The sequence below is a fragment of the Mustela lutreola genome, chromosome 9, assembly GCF_030435805.1.
Source record: "Mustela lutreola isolate mMusLut2 chromosome 9, mMusLut2.pri, whole genome shotgun sequence".
NCBI classification, from domain to species: domain Eukaryota; kingdom Metazoa; phylum Chordata; class Mammalia; order Carnivora; family Mustelidae; genus Mustela; species Mustela lutreola.
The window spans coordinates 91511691-91539166 of NC_081298.1; the positions used below are offsets into that span (position 1 = coordinate 91511691).

A 27476-nucleotide genomic window follows, 5' to 3' on the forward strand; every position below is an offset into this window, starting at 1 on the left:
AGATACTGGGGGTTGGGACTCCAGAAGAAGGCACAATTAAGCTCAAAATACTCATCATCAAAATAAGCTCATCACTTAGATCTCTAATGAAGAGAGATCATTGTATTCAGAATCTCTTCTGCAAATCTGTATATATCTTAATATCTTCAAACTTGAAACCAGGGTTATTGCTGCATTTTGTTTTACATTTTCTTTTTTTTTTTTTAAGATTTTATTTATTTATTTGACAGACAGAGATCACAAGTAGGCAGAGACGCAGGCAGAGAGGAGGAAGCGTGCTCCCTGTCGAGCAGAGAGCCAGATGAGGGGCTCAATCCCAGAACCCTGAGATCATGACCTGAGCCAAAGGCAGAGGCTTTAACCCACTGAGCCACCCAGGTGCCCCTGTTTTAAATGTTCTATCACAGAAGGTGAATAACATCAGTACTCTAAAATCTTGCTGACCCATGGGTACTATGAGAAGGACACTGGATAGGGGCGAGGAAACGTGACTTTAGATGAGGAGAAATTTGATTATGTATTAAACTATAATTATTATTAATGTTTTTATTAGTTAGCTGTAATGAGGCAGTATCTCACTTGACCCAGGAACCCTGAATGCTGAACCTATGCTCTCTCAGGTTTTACGATGGTGGGTTTGTGAAGACGAGTCAGACAATAGCGCATTCTTTATTATTGCAAAGGTTTGGGTCCAAACTACTGTTTAATCCCCCAGTGACCTGGGCTGGACCTTGTGGCAGCACCAGGCCCCTTGTAACTGGGTTAGAGGTGGATTTGCACCCTGTACTCTGGCAAGGCTGAGCAGTCTCCTTGACCCTGCCTGCTGCCTGCTCCCTACCCCTGCCAATCTCACCACTCTGACCCTGAGAAAAAGCAAATCTAGGAAGAAGAGGTGATTTATTACACTTCCCTCCTAGTAGCTGAGGCTTTTGGGGTCAACAATGAAGCATTCATGAAAGCCTGGAAGCATCCATTGTTCCATGAAGGTCCATAGAAAACTGACAGTGTTTGGGAAAATGTCCCCATAAAAGTGAAGATGGTGTTTTTTAATGTTTCTTGTAGACCATCAACCTAGCAATTAAACTCAGTGTGAACAAGGGAAGAAATGAAAGGCAAGTGGAACAATGTTGGTTTCTCTCTCCTGCCACTAGTGGGAGCTCTAGATTCATGTCTCTCCATCAACCCAAAAATGGGCCAGATACTTTGGTGGGCCTGGCACTAGGGACTAAGAGGCTCAGGTGAAAACTACCCCCTGCAGTGTTATCTTCTGGGAGTCATTATTTCACACAATTATTTTGGTAAGAAAGACTTGGGGCCTTCCCCCACTTACACTTTGTGAGTTTAAAAACTAGAGTTCAGGGGCACCTGGGTGGTTCAGTTGGTTAAGCATCTGCCTTTGGTTCAGGTCATGGTCCCAGAGTCCTGGGATCAAGACCTGCATCAGGCTCCCTGCTCAGCGGAGAGCCTGCTTCTTCCTCTTCCTCTGTTGCTCCCCCTACTGTGCTCTCTCTGTCTCTCTTAAATAAATAAATAAATTCTTTAAAAAATAAAAACTACAGTTCTAGAGTTGAGGGCCAGGGTCCAGTGTACAGAGGTCCAAGATGTCCAATAACCTGCTTCCAGCCTGTCCAGGACCGGGACAAAAGGCATCCATCCTAAGAGGCCCAGACATGCACCCTGTCCCGACCTGTAGGATCTCTAGCAAAAGCCTTGTTGAAATAAAGTGATTTTTCTTGGAGAGTCCCCTCTGAATATCTTTCCCGAGAACCAGGGATAAGGAGATGTTGCTGAGGTAAGTATGGGCATCCTTGAGCACACCAGATTCATCTCATTAAGGCCGACATTGTTATTTTTAATTCCCCAGCTCTAGCCATACTAGTTTTCTTCTCTGTCCAAGTCATTGTTTAGGAAGGACAGCACTTGAGTACAACTCTAGGTTTGCAGCTGCCAAAGGAAACACCTGCTGAGAACCAGATGAGGACAGATTCTTCTCTCGGGCCTGAGAACAAGGTCCAGCCAGGAACAGGCTTGTTTCATTTCACTGCCCTTAGTGCATAATAATGCATTTTGGGGTAAGATTCTTTGATTAATGTTGGTCTCATCCACTCACCTGTAAGAATCATGGGGCGCAGACTGTGTCCATCTGATTCATGCATCAGATCCCGTGATTGGCGGACTTCTTGGCCCACAGCAACCGATTCTCTCGAATGGCAGTTCCCAAACTGTGTGCTGAGGCACCCTGCCCCAGGGGCTGCAGCAAATGCACAGGGCACCACAATGTTTTACCTTTCTGAGGGGAACACGGGGATCTTCAACAACCATGACACCCAGAGCAGACTGCCGGCTGGAGAGTGTGCAGTTTCAACATGAAATCATCTGCATTCCTTTTGATGACATCAGATCTTTTGAAGTTTGGCCTTTGGTTGTTGCTATGACAAAAGACATGAGTTGCACAAAATCAGTGTGGAACCGGAAACCAGAGTGGCGGGTCCAAGGTTATGCCAAGGTTTGGGAAAGCACGCCATGGCCAACAAGAGCACAGCCTGCTCCTAACTGTGGAGATTGAAAAGTAAATTTAAAAATAGTACTGTTTTTGTTTCAATGTAGGTGCATTTTTTTTTTCTGAATGGTGCTAAATTATTAAATAAATAAATACTTACTAGATTGTTTGGACTTAACTACTCAATAAATGGTGCCATTCGATAGTTCTTTTGGCACAGGAATGAGAGAAGCCCTTATTGAGAAAGCAAGAGCCCCATGAACTGACGTGTGGGAGCCTCTGGCTCCGTCAGCATTGGTTAACTGACTGATGGCCTCAGGATCACAGTTCTGTGCCCGGTCACTCTACCTACAAGATAGATCAAAATGAACTGAAAGTCCCTGTCAGAGAAATAGAGTCACTGAACTTCGTCCTTGTCGAGCAACCCACAGTTTACTGAACACTTTCCTATCAGCCAGGCCGTAAGCTATCATATCTTTATTTTTTAACTTGACCTTACCGAATCCCCTTGGCAGTCTTTTGAGGGCAATCATTGCTCATATTTGTACAGGAGGAAAAGAGCGCGAAGATGGCAAGCAGTAGACACAAGGCTTGAGAGCGGGTGTGCTTGATATTAACACCCATTCTTTTAGTCATTGTCATGACAATAATGATAAAAGGTAATGCTGATAAAAGGTAATTTGTCGTGATTAACTATCATTTTAACTATTATTTAAAGATTTTATTTTTATTTATTTATTTGACAGACAGATCACAAGTAGGCAGAGAGGTAGGCAGAGAGAGAGGAGGGAGCAGGCTCCCTGCTGAGCAGAGAGCCTGATGCGGGGCTCTATCCCAGGACCCTGAGATCATGACCCGAGCTGAAGGCAGAGGCTTTAACCCACTGAGCCACCGAGGCGCCCCATTTTAACTATTATTTAACTAATAAATATTTAACTAATATTTTTATTACTATTGCTAAAATGTAAGCTGTAACAGTACATTAGATGTATGAACAATTTACACAGATCATTCCATTTAATAAGAAAATCTTAAGAAGGAGACATTGTTGGGACAGTCACTCCTATTTCACTAAATCACAATGCATAAGCAAACAATCGGTGTGAAGGAGGTTGGGCGAGGCCACATCCTTAGCCCAGCATCTCCCTGCCTTTGCAGGTACAACCAAGTTTTGAATTCAGGCTGAGTGTGCTCTGTGCTAACACTCTGGGCCAAAAGGGGGAACTTCTAGAAAAAACTTGGTTACTAGACAGGAAAATTACTTAGAAGCAAGTAATAGCTACCAATGCCAAAAGCAGGAGGCAGGCAGGTGAGACCCATTAAATCCCAGCATTTTGATGTCATTCTCCATGGGGCAGTCCCGAATGAGCTGGAAGTTTCTAGAAACGTAAAGGCAAAGGAAGCAAAAATTCTCTTCTTAAGAGTCAGTGGCTCTTTTCAGAGAAGTTGTAAAGTCATCTGGGAGCACATAGGCCTCTCAGCGCCAAGGTACTTTACCTACATAGAGACTTAATTGCTCGAATTCACTGTAGGGTGATCTGTATGGAAGTAACCAGATGAGAGCTGCGGTCTGGACATCCTCGGGGCCCCTCATCCTCTTGCCTTCTACAACCATCTGTGCAGGACCTGAATGGCAGATACACCAAAAAAAAAAAAAAAAAAAAAATTCTTAGAAAAGGAAAATATCATGTCCTGTCTACTCCATGATGGCAGACAATATTTCTCTTTGCTAGAGGGAATATTGAGGAAATAATATTTTCCAAGTTCATCATCCCTACCTGGATAGGTAAATGGAGGTGGGGACATTAATCAGTGGGTCTGGAGCATTGGGCTGGAGTGAGCCTCACATACATCCCAACATGGGTTACAGGGCAGGTAGTTCCCTTGGGTCCGGCCCCTGCTCTAAAACCTAGAATGGAATGCCAAAGGGTGCTTCCAGCAGTTACAAAAGGAAGGGCTTTTAAAGAAAATGTGCTTTGTCTCAAAGCCCTGAAGAACCAGTAGTCTCCAAGAAGCATGCAGTCCTTGTCACCAGCAGGCACCATCTCACCGAAAAAAGCCTTTTGCATTATTGCCACCTAAACGTGTGTGTGCGCGCGCGCGTGTGTGTGTGTGTGTGTGTGTGTGTGATATTAATCATACTGGTAAGCATGAAGTAAGAGTTTTCTACAACAACAAAAAAATATAGAGAATTAGATTTTGGAAAGATATGCAATAACACAGCTCTGGATTGAATTTTAAGTATTTTTTGACTATCATGTATGTGCCAGGCATGTCTGTATCTATAAAAATTGTTCACAAGAGTCCATTTTTCTGTCAAGATTGACAAATGCCCATGTATTTCTGTTACATTTTCACTGATGTGTTCCACCTCCTAACACACCACCAGCAGAGCTAACCCTGATAGTGCTGGAACCCCTGTCTTCTCTGGGTCATGTTCAGGGATGAATCTTTAACTGGGGCTGGGCCAAGTCCAGTGGCTTGACCTGTCTGTCCCACTGAGGCTGCCACGGTCACTGCCCTACTTGATCCAAAGTTCATTTATCAAGAGAGAAAATGTAGAGGTCTCTACTTTGAGATCTTGGGTAGAGAGCCAGGTAGTAGACTATGAACAGAACAGCCAGCTGGTGGGAGCTGGCAGTTTTCCAGTAGAAGTCTCCAGCTCTGCCCAACCCTGGACACACCCACTGTAGCAGTGGGGGTCTCACACTCAATATTTTAAGACCATAGCTCTTGGTTTTCCATTCAGACATTCTCCTCTCCTTCATCATTCTTTGTCAGCAGTGTCTCCAACCAGTCATCCAAGCTACAAAATACTGAACTGTTTGGGGTTTTCCACACCGCAATCTCTGTTCCAATCACATCCATTTCCTCACAAAATTATCTCTTGAATTCATCTTCTCCTTTCCTCAAATCCTTCCTGGACTCCCTCCCTACCTCCAATAATTCTCAACTAGGAAATAGGACAATCTTGGGCATCAATGACATTGATGAAAGAGATAACCAAAATAGCCTGGGTCACAGTGAGTGGTCACTGGGTCAGAAGAGTCAGTGACCTGCATCTGTTTTTGGCTTCTGCAGCTGGGGCAGCGGGACACAGTCTAGTATCCGGTATGAAGTGAGCCACTGGTGTTCTGACAAGCCGAGCACCATTGTTTCTGGATCGGAGCAGGATAATCCAGGCATCTTCAATCACTATATGCGTAGCTTAGAAAATTCAATTCTGTTTCTATTAATCACTATTTATTGAGTCCTTACCGTGTTTTAGGTTCTGGTCAAGGCCTCAGAGATACCAGGCGTTGAGTAAGAGCAACACGAGTCATGCCTCATGTAGGAAACTGACAGTGTAGCCAGGAAGACAGACACACATCAAGTGTGCTGAATGCTACGAAGGAGGAGGGGAGGTTTCAATAAAACATAAAACTGGAGGATTTCACCCAGTCTAGGGGGTCATGGAAGGCTTCCCTGGGGATGTGGTAAGAAAAGGTAAATAAAAATCTTTTAAAATATTATGCAGTTAGGTGGGAAGGGCAGGAATTATGACCGAGAGAAACAAAGGAAGTGATTTTCGTATTCATCTGATTTCAAAATACATTGGATTTCAGTAACATGTAGAAAGATTTTTCAAAGGTGGCACACAGCCACAATCTAGCTGCTTCTTTGAGACACCTGGTTTTAGTGTTACTGTGGTTTCTCAGGTATTTCCACTGACATGTCTCTAAGGCTGTGTAAGCTACATTTTTAAATAAAGTATCATATTGTATTTATAACAGTCATTCACTCAGTGAATATTGATTGATGACCCACTAGGTTGGGTGCTATTCTGGGAGCTGCGGAGCAGATGATACCTGGAATAGGAATAGTGGCACGTGTGGTATGAAGATTGCTTATGTATTAGCTCAAGGGTCAAACTGAATCTCCAGGAGGATACCCCAAGTTGTGGCCTGTTCCTTTTGTGTGCACCGTGCACATGGCTCATAGCTCCAGGGGAGCACGTGGACCCCAATCTCAAGAACCCTGGAGTAAGTAGTAGAAAGGGTTGTGGTTGTCCTGTCCTGCAATTTCTGATCCAGGAAGTTTCCAGGCCAAACAGAGTCCAACTGGATGAGTTCTGAAGCCATTTCTAGCTCTACAAACACATAAATCTATACATCTGCAGAGTTGGAAAAGACCCCAAATGCACCTTTCCCACCAAGTACTTAAATTGGTCTTTAGTAGAATCCTGAGAAAAGAGTAGCTAAGTGTTCGGGCCACTTAGGAACAGACCTGAGAACCACAGACCGAGAAGCTCTATCAGAGAATGTTTATTCAGAGACAAACATACACAAACACACAGAAGCTTTGCTGTGAGATCACCTTCCCCTTATCTCTGCAATGCTGACGGAGTGTGCATGTCTGTCAGAACTCTGCTCTCAGAGCTCCATGCGTCAGCCGGAAGTCAGGTCACAAATAGGGCCACAATTTACCCTAGAGGTAGGTGCCTATGCTTTCTTATCCCTCCACTACCCTCATTTCTCTGTTTGTGTGAAAATACAATTCTCTGGAGCCCAGGGGGGAGGTTCTGCAAAGAGCAGAGTGCTAAAGGTAAATCAATCTCTGTCTTTCTGAAGGAGGAAGAGGAAGACGATCCGACCCCCAGGCTTCCTCTCACAACCTTGTCCAAATGCTTACTGTGGTAAAGTCCTGACTAGGCAGCGTCCCTTTTAAACCTGGAATTTTCTTCTGACTGCTCATTTGCAAAGCTAAAAGTCTCAGGAGTTTCCATGTTGGCCTGTTTATGTGGGATTTTCGTTGCCAACAGTGACGATTGCAGATCAACCCCATTTAAAAGTGTGTGTTCCAGTCCCCCCAAATTCTGGTGTGCCCGCTTTATTGGGCTTCTGGAAATTGCTTTGCCTTTACTTAGAATGAATTTCAGGAAAGCAGCCTGAGAGCTTTTCACGGAAACCCTCCAGGGTTATCAACATGGTGTTTCCCCCTCTGAAAACCAACTGCACATGTGCTCACAGAAAAGTAGGATAAAGGCAGTTTTGTATTCAGCCTTATGAGAGAAGAACAGAAAAATGTAACAGGGTAAGGGGAACAAAACTTCAAAGGCAACCCAAAATTTTCAGCAGAGGGGAGTTGGGCTTCCTTCTTTTACTTAGTAACACCATTAGCTGACATTTATTGCTTCTTTATCCATTGCGACACACTGTTCCAAGTAATTTGTGTGTGTTCACACAGTTAATTCTCACAGTAAGTCTGTAAGGTATGTGCCTTGATTCTTCTCACTGGGCACATGAGGAAACAGGCATTGAGGGCTTAAGTAAGAGGCAGGCAGGCTGGCCTTTCAGCCTCTAGGAGTTACTGCTCCTTCAGGAGCAGAAAGAGGGCAGAGCTGGCCAAGGGATGTGTTCATGGCTTTCTATAGGTTCTCTGGAGTTTGGTAGTCTAGGGAAAACTTAGCTCTCTCTTCCCACACTGCAGGTCAGCTGCTCAAGTGGGAGCATTACCCACTATCAGAGACTACGAATTCTTGAAGTTCCTTTAGTTCAAGTGGAGGCAATAACGCCCCCTAGAGGGTTCTCATCAAGGTTCTGGGTGTTACAAGGATTGAAGATGGGGTACAGCTTGTGTATAGTGAGGGAGGCAGAGATGTTAACTATCCCATAACACGAGGGACAGTCCTTCACAACAACACATTTTTCTGCCTTGAATGCCAATGGTGCCTCACTAATAAACACCAACTCGAGTTCTGAAATTCCATTTTAAAACTGAGAAACTGTCATAGAAAACTGAGGAAATTTTAAGGTCACTTAGCTGGCTTGTAGCGCTATCTATAGTAGATCTGGAAAGTTCTAGAAAAGGTCTCTTCCTGATTCACCAGAGTATCTGTAGAGGTCAAAGCCATCTTTCCCAACAATCCAAGATACTTGCTTTTCTCGTTTTCATTCTCTCAGGGAGGGTACAATGCAGTTTTCCAGAAGCTATATGATATGTGATGATGTATATGTATAATGAAGTGTGTCGACATTTAGTACATCTGTGAACAAATATTTTCCAAATGACAAATATTATAGAATTATTCTTAGGTGAGATAGCCATTAAAAGTGCAAGAAGATCTCTAGTCATGGAATGAAGAAGTCACAGAAATAAAAGTTACAGCATAGGGAATATGGTCAGTGATATTGTAATAGCATTGTGTGGGAACAGGTGGCAGAGTTCACTGTGGTGAGCACAGCATCACACAGACAGATGCTGACTCACTATGTTGCACACCTGAAACTAATGTAACATTGTGTATCAATTATACTTAAAAAAAATGCTTTTAAAAGTAGAAGAAAACAACCCTTCCGATTCTGCTTGATTCTGAACTTCTGGCATCCAGAATGGTGAGGCCAAAAAAATTTGCAGAAAGGTCAATAGATTTCAATTAAGTACAGAGTTCATGAATACAATTTCAGATTTCACTTTGCCACTAACATGTAAGAAACTATCGTTCACTGAGTTTTAGTATAGTATCAAAGAATATCCACAATTATCTGAACTGGCTAATAAAATATGTCTCCCTTTTTTTAACTCCAAATTTGTAGGAGGTCAAATTTTCTTCATCTCTTCAGCCGAAACAACCTATTGCAATGGATTGAATGCAGAAGCAGATAGAACAACCCAGTTGTCTTTTATTAAGTCAGACATTGAAGGGATTTGTAAAATTGTAAAGCAGTGCCAATCTTCTCATCAATTTTGTTTTGGAAAATATATTTGTTATTCACAAAATATGTTATTTTATATTAACATGGAATGGGCTCATTAATTTTAAAATCAATTAATAAAAACATATCTAAATATTCTTACTTAAAATTATAATAACTGTAAGTAGTAAATATAGTAAATATAAATAGATAGAACCCACATATAGTTTGTTGGGATCTTCAGTAATTTTTAAGGATGCAAAGGGGATTTGAGGACAAAACATTTGAGAACTGCTGCCCTACACCACACCTGTTTCACTACATCTGATTCTACTGGGTTAAGACCAGACACTTTTTCAAAAATTATTCCTCAGATGATTCTGATGTAGACCAAGAACTAATGGAATAGAATGCCTCTTTGTTGGAGAAAGTCCCATTGTAATGTTGAGCTGTAGGAACAATGCCAGGATCAAGTGCAGACCTTAGCTCCTCTCCTGGGGACTCTAAAGATGCTGTTGACTTTGCATCACCAAAGAGCAGATGTAAACTCTCCAGGTCTGAGGGGGCAAGGAAGCACCCAACCCAATTCCTCATTCTTCTTAACTAAGAGAAGAAGGTGACAGTCAAATAGAGAGAATGAACCTCATGAGGAACATTTCCAGTTCTAGACACAATTGCTGTAATTCTGGGCTCGGTAGGGGAATGTCAGAGACCCAGTTGGGGGGTTGTGATTCTCTGTGTTTCAACTAACTTCAAGGTCAGAAAAGTAAGTTGTGGACCCAATCTGGCACACAGAGATACATTATTTGTACTTTGCAGAATGTAGAATCAGACGGAAGCATTAAAACAAATTGCAATTCCAGATTTCTAGCTCATCTTAAAAATTGGAAGATCTGGCACCCCATGGGCCTAAACTCTACCATGGCAACCATTGTCTGGCCCTGCACCAGTGCCACTGTGAACAGGTCCAGTTGAGAGCTGGTGTGCTTGATACTAACACCTATTCTTTTAGTCATTGTCGTAACAATAATGTCAATAATTTCCACAGTCTCCAGGCCGCCTCACTGTTTATGTGACTTGCCTGGACCTGGGGGCTGCCATCCTCATTCTAGACCACTTCTAGAGAAGGGTGGGATCATTTGGTGGTATAAGATGAAGACAAGGGTGAGTGATGTCCCAGTGCCTCTACCATTATTGTCCAGAATGACAAGATGGCCACACAAACTCAGGGTGGCCTAACAGAGTCTGAAATATGGCTCTGGGACTCAAGGTTGTTCTAATTTGCCTGGGTGCAAGGATTAGAGGCCAACAATTTGATCTTTCTATTACCAATTTTAAGTTCTTATGCTAGCAATAGCACTAGTCATAGCTCTAAAGGGCTCACATTAGCTGAATGTGATTGATTCACTGCATCTTCCTTGTGAATACAAGAGCTCAGAGAAACCAGTATTCTCTACTTGTGTCTTTTTTACATCACTTGTGTGATCTCAGAAAGAAGAGTTGTATTGTATCCTTTCATATCCTCAATACAGAAATCTCTGGCTCTGTTGCTTTATCTTCATACTTGGTCTTCATTTGTTAATCCAGTTAAGAAAAGCCGCCTCCTTCAGCGGTGGATCCAAAAACATCTACCAAAGATAAGCAGTTGTCATGGCAAAAAGCAACAAACCGAAAGGTGATGGATCACGGGACTTGGTTACTGTACTTGCCCTGGGAATCTGCCCTGCCTCCAACCTTTCCTGCACTCCATATGTAGCTTTTCAACACCATGTTCCTGGGTTGCTTCAAAAGCACTTTGCTTCTCACTTTGCAATTCCTCAAACCAATGACATTATGTAGATCTGTGCTTAATGAATAATATTGCTTGGCAGTCTTTATTTGTTAAAATCTGGCTTTTGCTCAAATATGTTAATAAATTTTGGAAAATATAGAAGATAGTCTATTAGGATCTGGAATTTTTTGTTTGTTTTCTGCTCATTAAAAACAACAATGACAACAACCCCAAGTATTGAAGCAAACCTTAGGGTAAAAGTTCACTAAAAACATCTTGGTTGCCTGTTAGGTTGAATCCCAACATAAGAAGTTGCAGTACCTAGGTCTTAATGATTAATTCTGCCACTGACTAATTAGTTGACTTTAATTAAGTTGCTTAATTTTTCTGTTATTCCTTTGTCCAAACAGTAAAAATTCCAAATTAGAATTCATTTAAAATCTAATAAACAGAACAGAAAGAAGGTTACAGCTCTAGCTTAAGCATGATGTTTAGCCATGTTGAGTCACCAAGTTTTTAAAACCTATCACAATTTGACTTAATTTAAGAAACAAATGTTCCTATTAAGGAAATATTTTCTATGCCTACGTGTATTCAAAATGTGATTTTGTGGTGATGAATTCATTTAGATAGTATCTGCATTTTGGAATTAAAGGGAGGGGAAGAATGCCCGTCCTACCCTTGAAATGGAGTAAAAAGTAGCTTCAAACTGCCCCACAGAGAGCTTGACATGCATTTCCTATGTTTGTGGGGAGGAAGAACAAAGACTCAATCTGAGTCTCACGAAGGAAATCCAAGTTCAGGGTACAACAAACAGGAAAACTATTGACAGCATATAACAAAGGATTAATTGCACACAGTACATACAGTGTAATATATGCCAACAAATCAGTTAGGAGGATATAAACAATGGGTAAAAGAGGGGAAGTCTATTGAAAGAATAAAGGGAATTAGTCAAAAAATATAAGCAAATATATTCAAATTCACCAATCATTACAGAAGTAAATTTCAATGTATTCATATTTATTGTACTTAGAATCTGTATTGGTTTCCTACAGCTGCTGTAACAAGTTGAAATGGATTATCTCATGGTTATGGCAGCTAGAAGTCTGAGATCAAGGTGTCGGCAAAGTTGGTTCCTTCTGTGGGCTGTGATACAAGATCGTGTCCACGCCTCTCTCTGCTGGTAGTCTGCTGATAATCACTGGAATTCTTATCTTGAAGATGCACCATGCTGACCTCTGCCTTTGTCTTCACATGGTGTTCACCTCATGTTTATGTCTATCTCTTTGTCTCAATCTATCTTTTTTATAAGGACAACAATCATGTTGGGTTAGGAACTGCCCTAATGACCTCATTTTAACTGACTAACTCTTTAAAGAGCCCATTTCTAAATAAGGTCACACTCTGAGGTATTGAGGGTTAGGGCTTCAACCTATGAACTTGGGGGCACAGTTCAACAAGAGCAGCATCCATTAAGAAAAACAGTAGTGGGATGCTGGGGTGGCTCAGTGGGTAAGCGTCAGCCTTAGGCTCAGGTCATGATCCCAGGGTCCTGGGATCGAGTGCCACATCAGGCTGCCTGCCCAGCGGGAAGCCTACTTCTCCCTCTCTTACTCCCCCTGCTTGTATTCCCTTTCTTGCTATGTCTCTCTGTCAAATAAATCAAATCTTTAAAAAAAAAAAAAAAGCAGTAGTGTTGAATACTGGAAACTGTAGAGAAAAAGTATCTTGTATACAGCTAATAAAGCAGAATTTGTATAACATTTTGGTGATGAACTTGCTGGTTTCTCTCAGAGTGATATATTCTGAATGTGCATGTCCTTTTCTCCAGCAATTTTGTTTTTATGAATATAACAAAATTTAAAACAGGCAAAGTCAATATGAAAAAGAGAACCTTTGAAGGTAAGACTTTCGGGGCACCTGGGTGGCTCCGTTACTTAAGCGTTGGACTCTTGATTTTGGCTCAGGTTGTGATCTCAAGATTGTGAGGTTGGGCTTCATGCTCAGTGGGGAGTCTGCTTAAGATTCTCTCTCTCCTTCTCCCTCAGCCCTTCCCCCTGCCTCTCTCTCAAACAAATAAAGAAATCTTTAAAAGATTTAAAGGTAAGATTTTCAGGGGATGGGGAGGTTGACATGTTAGGTACTATTACTGTTTTCAATATAGTAAGTATCACGGTCAAGTAGATTTCAACCTCTAGTCTCAGAGCAGCTCTTCAAAAATGAACCCTCTTTGGGGCGCCTGGGTGGCTCAGTGGCTTGGGCTGCTGCCTTCAGCTTGGGTCATGATCTCAGGGTCCTGGGATCGAGCCCCGCATCAGGCTCCCTGCTCCACAGGAAGCCTGCTTCCCTCTCTCTCTCTCTCTCTCTCTCTCTCTCTGCCTGCCTCTCTGCCTACTTGTGGTTTCTGTCTGTCAAATAAATAAATAAAATCTTTAAAAAAAAAAAAATGAAACCTCTTAGGCTTGATTCATGATCCTCTGAACAGCCCACGTGAGAACGGAAGGACGGCTACTTTATTTTCCTCTGGCTCTTTCCACTCCTGTAGCCTGCCGGGCACGAGCCCACTTAGGTTACCACATTTACCAAATAAATGCACAAGACACCCAACTAAATCTGAATTTCAGAAAAACAATGAACATATTGTTAGTATAAATTTGTCTTGTGCACTATTTGAGATATACTTACTCCAAGCAAGTTATTGATTGCTTATCTTAGATTCAGATTTAATTGGACATCTATGCTTTCTCTGGCAATCTGACACTTGGCTCCCAACTCCACACAGCAGGTGCACCTGGCCTGGGGGGAGAGTTAGGATGCTGTGACAGGATTCCACTGCATATCTCCCTTATTCAGGCAAGGTCTCAGTTATGCTTTGGCAGGACCTTCATAAAAACAAAGAACAAACCACAGCACCAACCACCGCAGCAAATGCTGTACCAGGAGCTGCTCTCATGTAAATATTATGTTAATTAAAACAGATGGGTCTACAGTATAAACAAAACAACCACAGAGGGCTGGTTTTTGTTCTGTCTGGGTTCCTTAATATAGTAACTCAGTTCCCATCTTGTTAGCACTCTTGTCTTATCAAGCATTGAACTGGGGTATAAGGAAGTTTAAATTACCAGTGATTGGAGATCCGTTTTCTAAACACTGGGAACAGATGGTTTATTGCCTGAAAAGCATGCTTCTTTTCAGGGAGTGGAGTGTTGAGCTTGGTTATTTCAGGAAAACGTGTTGTTGTAGGGCTCGTACTGACGTCAGGTTTGCCACACTGATGAAGTGTGTCCCCACCCCCAACACACACACCCCCAACACCCCTGGCTCTGTTCCTGCCATTGAGTTTGCGTACTGGGCAAAGGTCTCATTTTCATGCCATCTGCTTGCTTCTTCAACATCGCATTGGGCAAAAACCTACTTACTCCTCCTTTGCAAACCTCTCGCAGCTTCCGAAAGAAAAAGAGCAATAACCATGCAGAAGCTTTTTGAAAGCAAGTGTCATTTGAGAGTCTACAATTGATACAGTTGGACATTCTCCCAACTGAGCTTGAGGGAGTCTAACAAAAAGATAATTTCCTTTTTTGGCCATTTTTTAGGGATCTCGGATCCAGCCCAGGATCACACGTTCCATTTAGGTGTCACATCTTATTCTTCTCTTTTAATCTAGAACAGTTTCTCCACTGGTCTTTGCCTTTCATGGACGTTTTTGAAGAGTACAGTCTAGTCACTCTGTAGCATGTCCTTCTAATGGGTTCATGTGATGTTTCCGCGTTCGGGGTCAGGTTAGGTTATACGTGTTAGGCAGGAACACTTGTCAGGTGTTAGCACCGAATTTTCTAACACCATTCCCATCTGGTGTGAGAAAGTTGGCCCTGTGTCCTATGAGTGAAAATTTTCCCGATTTGACCATGGTGCTTCCTGCCTCCCACCAAAGAGTCTCAATTTGAACTGAATGGCCTGAATTTTTTGTAAGTCTCAGAATCGCATTTAAGAGTAAGCATGGATCGAGGTGTCCATGTGTTTGGGGGCTTCCTCCTCAGAACGAGATGAGCACTTTGGATCTGTGCTGATGGTCTGAGGAAGGCTGAGAGAGGGCAGGTGCTGGTTCCTGTAAACTGACAGCTCGGGCGAGTGAGTTGGAGATAATCGCATAATCCATTTATAACCACCCAAGTTAACAAGCTCTCACCTTCTCCAAATAGGCCCCTTATTTACAAATAGTCACTTCTGGTGCAAAAGTGGGCTCCCATCCATATGACTGGAGTCACATGCATCCCGTCTCATGGCATTATTTTCCTGCAACACCATCCAGACCAATTCACATTAGGAACTCTATCAGAAACTGTATTCATTGCATAACCCGAGTTTTGAAAATGATATTTTCTCTCACTGTGTAAGCACATTAACCCTCAAAATGATGTGCAGCCATGTCTCCCCCAAATCAATCCCAGGCTGTCTCAGTTAATAAACTCCTGGAATAACAGTGGCTGGTCCCGTGCCGCCATGTTCAGGTCAGACCACATGTGGAGAATGGGTCCAGGCATCACCCTGTGAGAGACAACCACAGAGGGAATTATTTACAGAACAGAATGAATAGGTTGCTAAAGAATTCAAAATCAAGTCGGAAGAACGGCTCTCCAGGCCTTCTTAGTCCATCCCTGGCCCGAGCTCCACCTTGGGTTCTCAGTTCTCTTTCCTCCATGACTCAAACTCTTGTGTAGGCCTCATCTGTTCTCCTGACCCTGAGGGACAAGGGCTGTGCTCTCTGCTGACACTCTTGTCAGATAAAGCCTGCCAGCCAGGACATCAGAGAATCTCCCCAAAAGAGGTACACACTGATTGTCCAATAGAAGGAACTTTAGCTCACTTGGCTCTGTCTCTATGGCCTTCAAATCCTACATCCTGCCATAGAAATGAACTTCCTTCCAGTACAGGCAGCAGGGGCCATCTGTCCACCATGCCTGCTACCCACTCAGGGGGCAGGTCTAGTCCAGGTGCAGACCTTCTCTCTGTTTCCATCTGGCTGAGGGAGTTCGCTGTGTCTGGCTGTGTGCTCAGAGGCACACCATTGCAGGAAATGGGAACAGTGGACCCAGATGGCCAGGAGAGCTATTTGCCTGCCGAGAGGCTGTCATAAAGATGGATTCCATGTGTATGTGTCACTCTAAGAGTTGTGACCTGGACTGTTACAAGGGACAGAGCAAACATTTCAATTCCATAGAAGGAAGAGCTCCCCGTAACTTTCTGCTTACCTTTGTCTCTCCTGCATTGACTTGAGCACATCGTGACCTATGCCACCAGATAGAGTATCATGGAGGCAGAGTCCTCTAAAACTATAACAGGTGCCTTTAAGAAGGTAAGGCATTCCCTTCTCTTTAATAATATTTGCAGAAAAGATTGAAAGTACTTTGGTGGGTTGCTGGGGGGCAATTAATAATGTTTACAAGTCCGGGGACACCTGGGTGGCTCATTGGGTTAAAGGCTCTGCCTTCAGCTCAGGTCATGATCACAGGGTCCTGGGATCAAGCCCCACATTGGGCTCTCTGCTCGGCAGGGAGCCTGCTTCCCTTCCTCACTCTCTGCCTGCCTCTCTGCCTACTTGTGATCTCTGTCTGTCAAATAAATAAATAAAATCTTTTTAAAAAAATATGTTTACAAGTCTGTTCTAGCTTGAGATTCTATGAGGTTCAATGATCAAATTTCAATGAAACTTAGCTTAAATGGGCTTCCCAAAGTAATCTCTCTTTCATTTGCATCATTCTAAATTCGAAGAAATATCTCTCGGTTGTGGACCAAGAAGAGCTCATTTCGTCTCTGCATTCATGAGATTTATAGAAAGTTGTGTGAAATGGGAGAACCACATAACAGAAGCTCACTCTCTGTTTTCTTGGCTAAAGCCAAGACACTGTTTCTTCAGACCATGTTCTCCTAATATAGAAGAAATTTTAGTCCACCTGGATTTAAGGTGAGACAAAAACGTGGAAAAAAAAATGGTAGGGGTAGGGGGTAGTGCAAAAGACATTTCATCTTAAGGGAAAATAAGCTGCAAATAATTATTGTCAAAATAACGTTTCCATTTTTATTTAACACAATGACTCAATGTACACATTTGGTTTATGAATACAGTGTAAAATATCTCCATCTTCCTTTGAGTCTAGTCATTATTACAGAAATTTGGACATAAATGATGAACACAGTTTACGCAAGAGAAATGTGCATGCTTTAGCTGGCTGTGGGGAACTGTGGTTTCAGCGGTTCCTGCATCTGTGGAGGCTGGTCGGGTAGGCAGGACCATGTGCACCTCCTCAATGCGATCAAGCCACACACACACACACACACACACACACACACACACACACAAGACAAGCGCTCATGTGTGAGACAAGCATGCCCAGCACAACAGTCATTCCTAGTTGAGGCTGTTGCCTTACTGAGGCGTTTCCATGCTCTGAAACACCCTTTTATGCAGCTGATGTACAGCATTCCCTACTTTCCTTCCACCAAACGTGTGAAGCCAAATGTCCTCATCGGGAGTGAGAAAATGCAGACTCAGCCATGTTCTTTTTTCACCAGAACTGCAAAGGGTGAGGCATGGCCCACAGTGACTCTGGAAAGGTCCACCTCCCTTAGAAAAGGGGACATTCTTTCTGTGTGACAGACAACTCATAAATGGCTTTGCTGCCAAGCATCTGGGCTTTATAGGCTGTTGATGGGTCCAGTAAGAAGTAATATGTAAAACTCCTGTTTGTAGAAATCTGATTTACTTGAAGAATACAGATTCCAAACAAAGCCAAAACATGTACTAACAGTTCTGGGGGAAAGTATTTGCCATTAATTTCTTGGACCAAAAATTATACACAGGGAAAGAATCAAGCATTCTGAGGCTAAGTCCCTTGGGAATCCCTAAATTAACAATTTTTAAAAATATTTATAGAGTCATTGGTTTAATGACAAATGGATTGTCTAACTGGGTCTCTGACTGGTGGCAATGGGTACAGTCAGGAGGAAGAACCTAGTTTGGGGAATGAAAAGCCCTAGTTAAACTCCGCCTCCACTCACTGACCCGCAATCACAGCCCCTCACAGCCTGACAATATTTGCCTCTCACGGAATAATGACAACCTATTGATTATTTTCTGGGAGGCCTACACTTCGGTTAAAACTACCTATCCAGTTAAAACTCTGCTATCCACTTAAAACTCTACTGTTTACAAAGGAGTAAATACGCCAGGGGGTTCATAGCATGCCTACAAGACACAAATATACAAAGTGATGGCAAGCTTGTTGCAAGTCCTCTTAAAGTAACAGGGAATTCTGGTGCAAAAAGACAGATGAAAATACAGGCCATAAATTGTAAAGGAGCCATACTCTAAGGAAGGCATTATTTGAAAAGCACTATTGTATTCAAGAGAGAATCACAAACATTAAAAATAAAATATTTGATATTCTACACTATATTACAAAAATAAATATATCCATCAATAAATAGTAAGAAGCCTAGAAATTTTACATGAATATTTTAGTTGTTGGCTGTCGAAGTCCCCCTGCTACAGTCCTCCTCGAGAGTCATTTAGGTGTGTCAACTTCAGTGATGATAATTCTTCCATAAAAGAGTAAAAAAGACAGGTGTGGCATGCAGCCAAGGTCTATGACCAGAGAGGACTTCCAGTGACTCCTACTTCCTAAGGATCTGACAATTTCATGGCTTCACGTTAACACAGTGATGGAGAAGAGGTGCGGACACACTGCAAGGAGCCTGATGGGAGCAGGGGTCCCCTATTTATGGTTAATGCCTTTGCATTTCTGATGAAAAACAATGCAACTAGCAACATTTGAAGAACCAGTATGTGGCTTTAGATTTTCACATGCCTTTAACAGAAGAATGATTTTAAGTGCTTGCCATGAGGTTTTTCCCAAAACCTGGCCATGTCGGCAGAGAGCGTTCAGAAAGCAGGGCCTGGCACATTCTAGTATTCTAACATCAGCTTGCTAAGAGCAGCGGGGGGCCTGCACACATGTCTCCTGAGAGCACCCTGCTTGGTTTTCAGGAATTTTGCAAACCACTTGATATCACATGGATTGTTTGAAAGAGGCTCTGGTGAAATCTAACATTGCAATCTATAAATCTACTATTGAAATCTATAAATCTACCATTGAAATCTACAAATCAAGATGGCTAGCCATAAAGCATTTACCAGCACATCACTGTCGTACGTATTTTACACAGAAAGATTTTGCTTGATTTTTATCTAACCAGAACGACCGTGCTCAGCTGAGGTTTTACTTTATGTCTATTATAGACAGCGTCCTTTAGAGAGGAGAAGCAGTACCATAGAGTAACTGAGCACCCACTGTGTACCGTGGATAGAAATGATGTACCACACCCCACTGAGGGCTCCAAGGGTGGCTATCCAAAGCCAGTCTCTCTCTCTCTCACACATACATACACACATACACACTCATGCATATGCCATTTTATCTGGAGGCTTTTTCATAAGTGAATGATTCCGAGCTGCGTGGCCATCTCAGGTTGTCAATGACTGTATACTCACTGATGGTCGAAACTGCACTTTTGTGGAGCACTGAATTCCTAGGATCTGCCCTCTGGACATCAGTGGACAGTGGATGTACAGAGCAGAGGTCCAAATTGGGCAAAATGTCCTTCAAAATAGCTTCCCTTACCTCTGTTTTCCAGTGGAGTTTATAACCCCAAGAGGTTTCATGAAAGGGAGGCTGATGGTTTCCCAGGGTAAAAAAAAAAAAAAAAAAAAATGCAAGACTTCTTAAGGAAGCATTCAATGGGGTGAGTGGGGGACAATGTTCTGGAAACTGCATCCCTAGAACTGTGAACATCAGTGTCAGATGCCTGGAAGAGTCGAACAGTTTGAGAACTGCACTGCTCTGGTTCTTCCCGCACAAAGCCCGTGACCTTGCATGGATGGTGGAGCTGGCGGCTGCTAAGATCAGAGCCAGAACCTCCGCATGTCCTTCCAACGAGCCAACTGCCGGCAAACCCGCTGGACCATCCCCATCAGGAACGCTTCCCAGTCCCTTAGTCCTGGCCAGTTCCAAACTGGGAAGATTTGAGAATGGGGGGATTGGGAAGCCTACAAGGTTTCTACCATGGCGCCAATCTGATTCAAAACTCAGGCTTAGCTTTGGAGTCATTTGTTTATGTGTCTATTTATTCATTCATTCATTTAGAAATATCCTTTTGGACTTTTCTCCCTTATATTTAAGTATTTTTCATGAACAAAATATTTCATAAATCAAATCAAATTAGATATTGGGAGGAAATCTAAAAATCAGAGCACTAACTCCACTCACCCTGATAGCAAATGCTTTCAGGTTCCCTTCCCAACCCACAGCAAAGTCAATGAAGACCGGTGAAGAAATGGGACACAGGAATGAGAGAAGGATACGAGGCACTGGTGCAGGAGAGGAAGTGGGAAGAAGAGGGGTGGAAAGAAGCAAAAACAGTGGTGCAGAGGCAGGGGAGAAATAGTAAGAATTGAAGCAAAATATTAAGAAGAGCCCAACAGACAGATCCCTTCTGATTTTCCTCCTCTTGATCTCGGGTAATTTTATTTTGTCCAAAAGACTTAATTCTCCAGTTAAAACTGCTTATAATTTTACACACACATCCCAGGACAGCATCTGTATCCTTTTCCCTCCTCTCCTGCGAGCGCCCTCCCGCCTCCTCTACCCTCCACAGCAGTAAAGGCCAACACACTTGACCTTGCAGTCCTATTACCTCTGGAACATCATGAAATCCCCTATTTTCTTTTCTTGACCAGGTGCTGCCCTCTAGAGCGCAGTGGTGGTCGATGGGGCTCATCCCTTGCTATGGTGGATTCAGGCCACTGCCTGGTTTCTGTATCAAATAACCCCTTCCCTCAAACATGCATTGTCCCTTTCCTGGTCCTGCAGCTCTGAGCTATGGCACAAACTCAACTGATAAATGCTACACCTACCTATCCAATAGTATGTAGGAAATGCAATCCTTCCTAGGAGGGTGAAATTCTTGGTGCTAATTATCTTCACATAAATCCTACTCAGAGAAGAGTTGACTGAGAACGTACCACTGGTTTTTAATATATACATATTTGATTGAGTCATGCACACGTGTGAGTGTGATCTACCTCTATGGGACCAAAAGAGTTTTATAAGTTTACCTATGTACACATATACAGACACAAATATCTATCATCCAACATGCTGTTTCTGCTTGGGGCTTGTTGTTTTCAAATAGAAATAGAGGACAATTTGGGGGGAGGGTTGCCACTTGCTATTGGACATGGCATTGCCAGAAAATGGTGAGTCCAAAGAAAAAAACTGATTGGAAGGCATGAGACTGTATTAGCAAAATATGCATTTGATACAACAAACTGACCTGCCCATTTCCCTAAGGCAGCGAGCCTTTATGATCTGTACACTCTTATTAAATAATCTCATTAAATAGGAACACAAAATGTACACATTTACAGTTATTAAATAAGCCGGGACTCTTCTATCTGCAGCCGCATTCAGACACTGCCATGCCTTCGTATTTGAACTTGTAGGTGACGACGCCCTTGTCTAAATAGAGGATAGAGATGGGCTCTAGCTTAGTGGGCACACAGCAGGCTTTGGAAGCCTTCTGGGAATTCTTGAGGTGTACCAAGGCCTGGATAATTGCATGCTTTGTGGGTGTGAGATGCTCTGCCAGGGGGTAGTTGCAAACCCCGCGGCATTCGTAGGCTTCGTATCCAGGTGGGGCGATGATCCAAGAGTCCCAGCCAATCTCCTTGAAGTCAATGTAGAGCGGGGTCCTCTTGCAGTAGTTTCCTTTAGCGTTCCTTCTGATGCGGGCTGTGGAGTCATAGATGATGTTTGACCTCATCTGCAGCAAAGCTTCTTCTCCTGGCCCACTGGAATAACCGTCCAGGCCCAAGTTGTCAAGCTCCAGTAGCTGCTCATGGGCGATCATTTCATTCAGTTCCTCCTTCCGTTCCTTCTCGCTGCTTTGGTCATCGGAAAACACGACAAGCAAGGGGACATGCTTATTCTGGGCACTGGTGTCTATTTCCAGTTGTCCTCTGCCAGCATCCTCACTTCCATCATGTCTGCTCTCGATGTGGACCTCCAGCTGGTGGGTGGATGAGCCTGACTTTTGCCAACGTCTAATGGCATCGGTGACATCGAAAGTCTCCCACTCGCTGTTGGTGCCATAGATCTCCCCCGACACCAAAACCAGCATGCTTCTTTCACCCTCAGTGTCCCCTCTGCTCTCAAGTACCTCGAAAATGGTAATTTTCCGGTCTACTCCATCATATATCATACGATCTCTCTGCACCAGTGTGTACAACCTGAGTTCGGCCATGATGACCTCTTCGTGGTGAGGAATGGACACATTGAAGAGGAGAGGGTATTTTCGGAGTCCATTAAAACTGGCTGGCTGGGAAAACAGATCTGGGGGGAAAAAAAAGACAAAAATCAGATTTGTAGTGTGTCACAGAGAAAAATAGATGCTTATTTATGCAATAAGAGGGCCTGTCTGTGCGGGAAGCTTGATACAGAGGAACGAGGGGGACCATCAGTGAAAATAAACACAATGTTACCATTTTCCGACAGAAAATACTGAAAGGTCAATGGCAGAATGCTAAACTGACTTAAGCTGCCAAGGCTAAGATGGAAAGCGGCTGCCTTATGAATGGGAGAAACTCTCCCAGTCTTGCTTGCTTTGGTTTCACTTATCAGCCACAGAACTACAGAGCTGGGAGGGACTCTGGAGACTGTGCAGGCAAGCCCCCAATTATCCTAGCCAGTAAAAGGCCATCAAATGGGAGGGGGGGTGGTTGTTCTTTTTTGGAAGCTTTTAAGGGATAAGCAGCTCATGGCTTTCCGTATCTGCATTCATATGAGTGAAGATTCTCCACATGGTTGGCTGAGGACTGGTCTTCCTTAAAGACCCCCATGTAGATCAGGGGTTAGTAAACTATAGCCCATGGGCCACGATGAGCCTGCCACCTATGTCTGGAAATAAAGGATCAGGGAAACAGAGCCTGGTCCATTTATTTCTATGTTGTCAGTGGCTACCATTGCACTGCTGTGTCAGAGTTGCGACAACAAATGGCCCACAAAACCCAAAATATTTGCTATCTGTCTGGCCCTTTGCAGAAAGAGTTTGCTGACTCTTCCTCTGACACCAATGTCTGACAAGGCCGACAAGATGCCACAAACCAAGGGGGTCACAGCAGTTGAATTTTGGGTGTGTGGACTTCAACAAGGAGGAATGGGAGAAAATGAACCTTGGGATAGATGGGTTGTTTTAGTCTTGTACCCTTAGCAACTGGCATGGAGTTCGGCACATAAGAATCACTCAGAATGTTTATGAAATAAGGTCCTTTAGTCTCAGACATGCATCTCCAGATATTATCACGTTGACTTCCTACATAAGAATTTATAGGTGCCCAGGGTTTCTGTACCCTTGCCCCTGGTAAACATAAGACTATGCCTGGGGGCATTTGTCATCCATCCAAATTCCATGACACCAGAGTGCTAAGGACACCCAATTGAGGGGTTCCCTGTCATGTTTGGCAGTGGTTTCTCAACTGTATACCTAATTCATTATTTTAGTAGGGTCCCTTCTCCAGGTTGTACTCTTAAATATTTTTCTTTAGCTTTATATGATTTTTTATACTCTTTAATGTCTCTTGTAGGCTTGTCCTAAGCAACAACATTCATGAAATGAAGGGATTAAGGTGGTTGTCATGTGGATTTTTTTCTGATCCACATTAATGAAAATGTATAATAATTTTACATGATTCACAGCTTTCTCTCTGTAGGGTACCGCTTAAAATCATCTCCTACACTGCCAGTGGGAAATACTGGTCAATGAGATGAATTTAAACACTCTAGCATGATTCTTAAGAGGCCTTACCCTCTTGATCTATCCATAGTTCCCACTGATCCCCTAGAGTCCCTGGAACATTGTAATCAAACAAGTTGTATTTCTTGAAAGGTTAAAGGAATTGTAAACCCTCCTATTTAGAGTAGACCGATATCTTCACCATTTGCCAAAACATTCCTTTGCCCTGTTGTACACCACACCTCTGGAGCTGTGCTTCTGACTCTTGGAAAGCCTTCTCCCCTCCCTTCCACCTCTCTGGTTGTGACTCCTCCTTGTGGGATTTTCCCTTCTTCACCTCCCTATCTAGAAGTCCACTGCCTTCTGGGTCACTTAAATATCTACTCTTTTTAAAAATTTTTATTTAAATTCTAGTCAGTTAACATATAGTGTAATAGTGGTTTCAGGAGTAGAATTTAGTGATTCTGATATTTACTTTTTATATCTCTCCTATAAGCTTTGCCATTTACATCCTTACATTTCAGTTTTCTTTTTATGAATGGGTCTCCCCAAGCAAAGAGTCACCATGCTGGCAGGGAGCCCAGCTTAAATTCCTTCAATGCCTCCGAGCTACTGGGATACCTTAAACAGAGGCAATGTTTTCAACATATGGACTAGTCGATGATTCTGGACATCACAAAAGATCAAATTGATTTATGGGAATAGCATAGGTCCTTAATACATCAAGTCACTTGAGAGTTGTCCCCTCTTATAAGAATAGAGAGACTTTCCTCTCCTTGGACAGGGAGCATGAGACCAAAAATGGGGGAGTAGACTGGTTGCTCTATGCATGAGAAAAGTGCAGAATGAAAGCTCATGGTCATGGGAAGAGGAGATTAATTACAAAGGAGCACAAGGAGACTTTTGGTGGTGATGATTGTGTTCACTGTGTTCATTGTAGTAATGGTTTCAGTGGATGTTTATAAATACCAAAACCTATCAAATTATATACTTCAAATACCTGCAGATTATTGTATGTCAATTATACTTTCATAAAGCTATTAAAAAATAAGTTCACTGTGTATGTGCAACTATACAAAGTAGTAGATGAAGGTGTTGCATTCTAGGCAAGGGAACTGATGTTTGTTGAGCATATTTAAATATGCCAGTGTTTTGCAAACACTGTTTCATTTGTTTCTTATAAAGACCATTCATTGCTACTGTGTTCATCTTACACCAGAAGAAATCAAGCTTCAATGCAGAGGACTGACTTCCCCAAGATGACAAAGTGAAGTTAGAAGTGGTAGGAATTAAAGTCATGTTTTTTCTACCTTAGAAGTCTACTTGCTTTCCCCTGATTAGTTAGATTGGGAGGAGGGGTTTTTTTGGTTTTGATTGGGGGTGGAGAGGCAGGGCAAGGTGGGGTTGGTCTTCGTCTCCTAGGCAGTTGCACTGTGCAGACCCATAGAGTCAAAAGAAAGTCAAGAACAGCCATTAGTGCCAGCCCAGCTCAGGATCCATGTCCTTGGGGCTGAGCACTCCTCCTGAAGACCCGCAGAGCCCCGAGCAGCGGGGGTGTCCACAGACAGATCCGTTCCGGCTTTTGCTGGTCTCCTGTAATAAGACCCTTTGTAAACTCTACTTCCTGCCCTGCATCACCCAAATCCCCCACGGGAGAAGTGAGAACTAAAAATCTTCTATTTCTCCCTGGGAGTGTGAACATTTCCCACCTACCCTCCAAACAAGGCACCCAGGGCTCAGTGCTAGGAAAGGTTCCCATGGAAGGAGAAGATTTATTTTCAATTCAGACTCACCCTCAAAAGGAATCTGTAATTTCAGTTTGCCATTTCCATTATGTTACTAAATGTTACTGAGTAACATTTCTGATGTGTTACTAAATATCTAAAATTTTGGCACTTACTTAAATTTTAAAGGCAAATGCTATCCTCAGGACTGATCAATACCCACTCCACATTTCCTCTAATGCCTAGAATTTAAGGAATTCCTTAGTAATAGCTAATGATTGTTCAGCAATTCAGAGTAAATAGAGCACTTTCTTACTCATAACCTCTTTGAAATCACTTAGTTGTGTTATTTAGATATATTATGCCCAATTTACAGATAATAAAACTGAGATTCAGAGAAATTAAGCTAATTATCCACAACTACTAAGTCAACCTTGCCTCAAAATTCCAAATCCCAAGCTATTTCTGTGTTACCACCTTTCCGCTTTTAAGAACAACTGGTCAACATCAGTCAAAACCCTCTTCCATGAGGGCTGTCATTATCATGTATCTGGTTCATGACAATGGAAATTTTAAAGAATTACTCTCTTTGGAACTACATCTTTTAGCATGCATATTAGAAAAAATATATATATATTTGCCATCTAGCACCATATTAAATAAAAGATTAACTTGCTAGGTTATTACATTTAGTTACTAAATAAAATTGCGGGGGCTAATATCGTTTTTCTGCTGATATTTAAGGCTTGTGCATTGCTATTCACGAAGACACTGAAATAAGCTGGATCATTAACTGGGCCGTGCATACTTCCTTGACATTATAAAGAGTGATTCAAGGATGTACACGTCACAAAAACACAACAATATTTTAGGAAGAACCTCTAAAATACAAGTTTTTGTCCTGTCTGAATATTTAAGTAAGGTGAGAAAATGGAAACACATTCAAAGTTTGAGTGAAGTACAAGTCATGACTCTGGTTCTTGTCTATTTTCATTCTAAGTAGAAATTGACAGATTTTTTTTTTTTTTTTTTTTTGGTCAATTCAAGGACAAACGGAAACAGAGACTTATCTGGAAAATGACAGACAAAGATATAGAAGTAACCTGACATTAATGTCTTGTATTACTGTGGTTCAAATTCAAAAATTTTAAAGACCAAATTATGATGTCAAAACGGCAGACAGTTTATGACTTTGGATTAAAAGATATTCTTTAGTATCTTTTAATAGCATTTGGGAAATGACCATGAAAATGGTATAGACCAAAATGTGCACTGTTTTTGAGTATCAGTGTACATACACCTTTACATAGATGTGTTCACCCCATCTATATTGTTTGAATTTATCATCTCTTGAAAAAAAAATCCAAGCCAAATTTTGTCAATAAAATATCAACTTACCTTCATTCTTGAAACTCCTAATGATGTTGGCCGATGGCATGGAGGTCCGATCTGTTGCAAATTTGTTGTAGAGTTCCAACATATACTCGGGTGGGTCCACCTTGGCTGAATCCTGCAAAGGGATGTCAGATAGGTTCAGTGTCTTGAGAAATTCATTTTTCATGCTCTGCAGCAATGTGTTGAAGTCGATACCATCTTGCTCTGAGAAGACATCATCGAAGAGGGGCATATCTTCTTCCAGAGGTGACTGCTCCAGGCTCATGATGGGACTGCCAGAAACCGAGTGAGCCACCAGGCAGAGGAGAGCGCACAGCTGCAATTGCAGAGAACCCATGACTCTGCTCAAGCCCCCAGGCCAACCCAGGAAGGTTTAGCTCTCCTGGGCTCTAAGTGGCAGTTTTATCTTGTGCCGTGTTAATGTCTCGTGTCACTGGAGACAAGTTTGGAAACTCTTTGCCTCTCTCTCCCTCCCCCCTACCACTCTTCCTCTCCCCCCAAAAGTCAGGTTGCAGTAATTGGATAACAAAATCCCCTATAGGGGCCTAGCCTTTCTTATCTCC

At 42.6% G+C, this 27476-nt stretch overlaps 1 protein-coding gene across 1 annotated transcript; it reads right to left on the minus strand.

Annotated features, from left to right (window-relative positions):
• Window positions 1-19752: 19752 nt before the first annotated feature.
• On the minus strand, window positions 19753-27340 carry BMP10 (bone morphogenetic protein 10). The gene is made up of 2 exons (XM_059133919.1): window positions 26917-27340; window positions 19753-22395 (listed from the first exon to the last, which is right to left on the minus strand). The coding sequence occupies exons 1-2, from the start codon at window positions 27248-27250 to the stop codon at window positions 21455-21457; spliced, it is 1275 nt and encodes a 424-aa protein (XP_058989902.1). The 5' UTR covers window positions 27251-27340; the 3' UTR covers window positions 19753-21454.
• Between the last annotated feature and the right edge of the window lie 136 nt (window positions 27341-27476).

Excerpts from the sequence above, each read along its gene's own strand:
- BMP10 (XM_059133919.1), bottom strand. The coding sequence starts at position 27,250 with ATGGGTTCTCTGCAATTGCAGCTGTGCGCTCTCCTCTGCCTGGTGGCT. Across the intron at positions 22,396-26,916 it reads TAGGAGTTTCAAGAATGAAG|ATCTGTTTTCCCAGCCAGCC; the intron begins GTAAGTTGATAT and ends TTTTCCCCCCAG.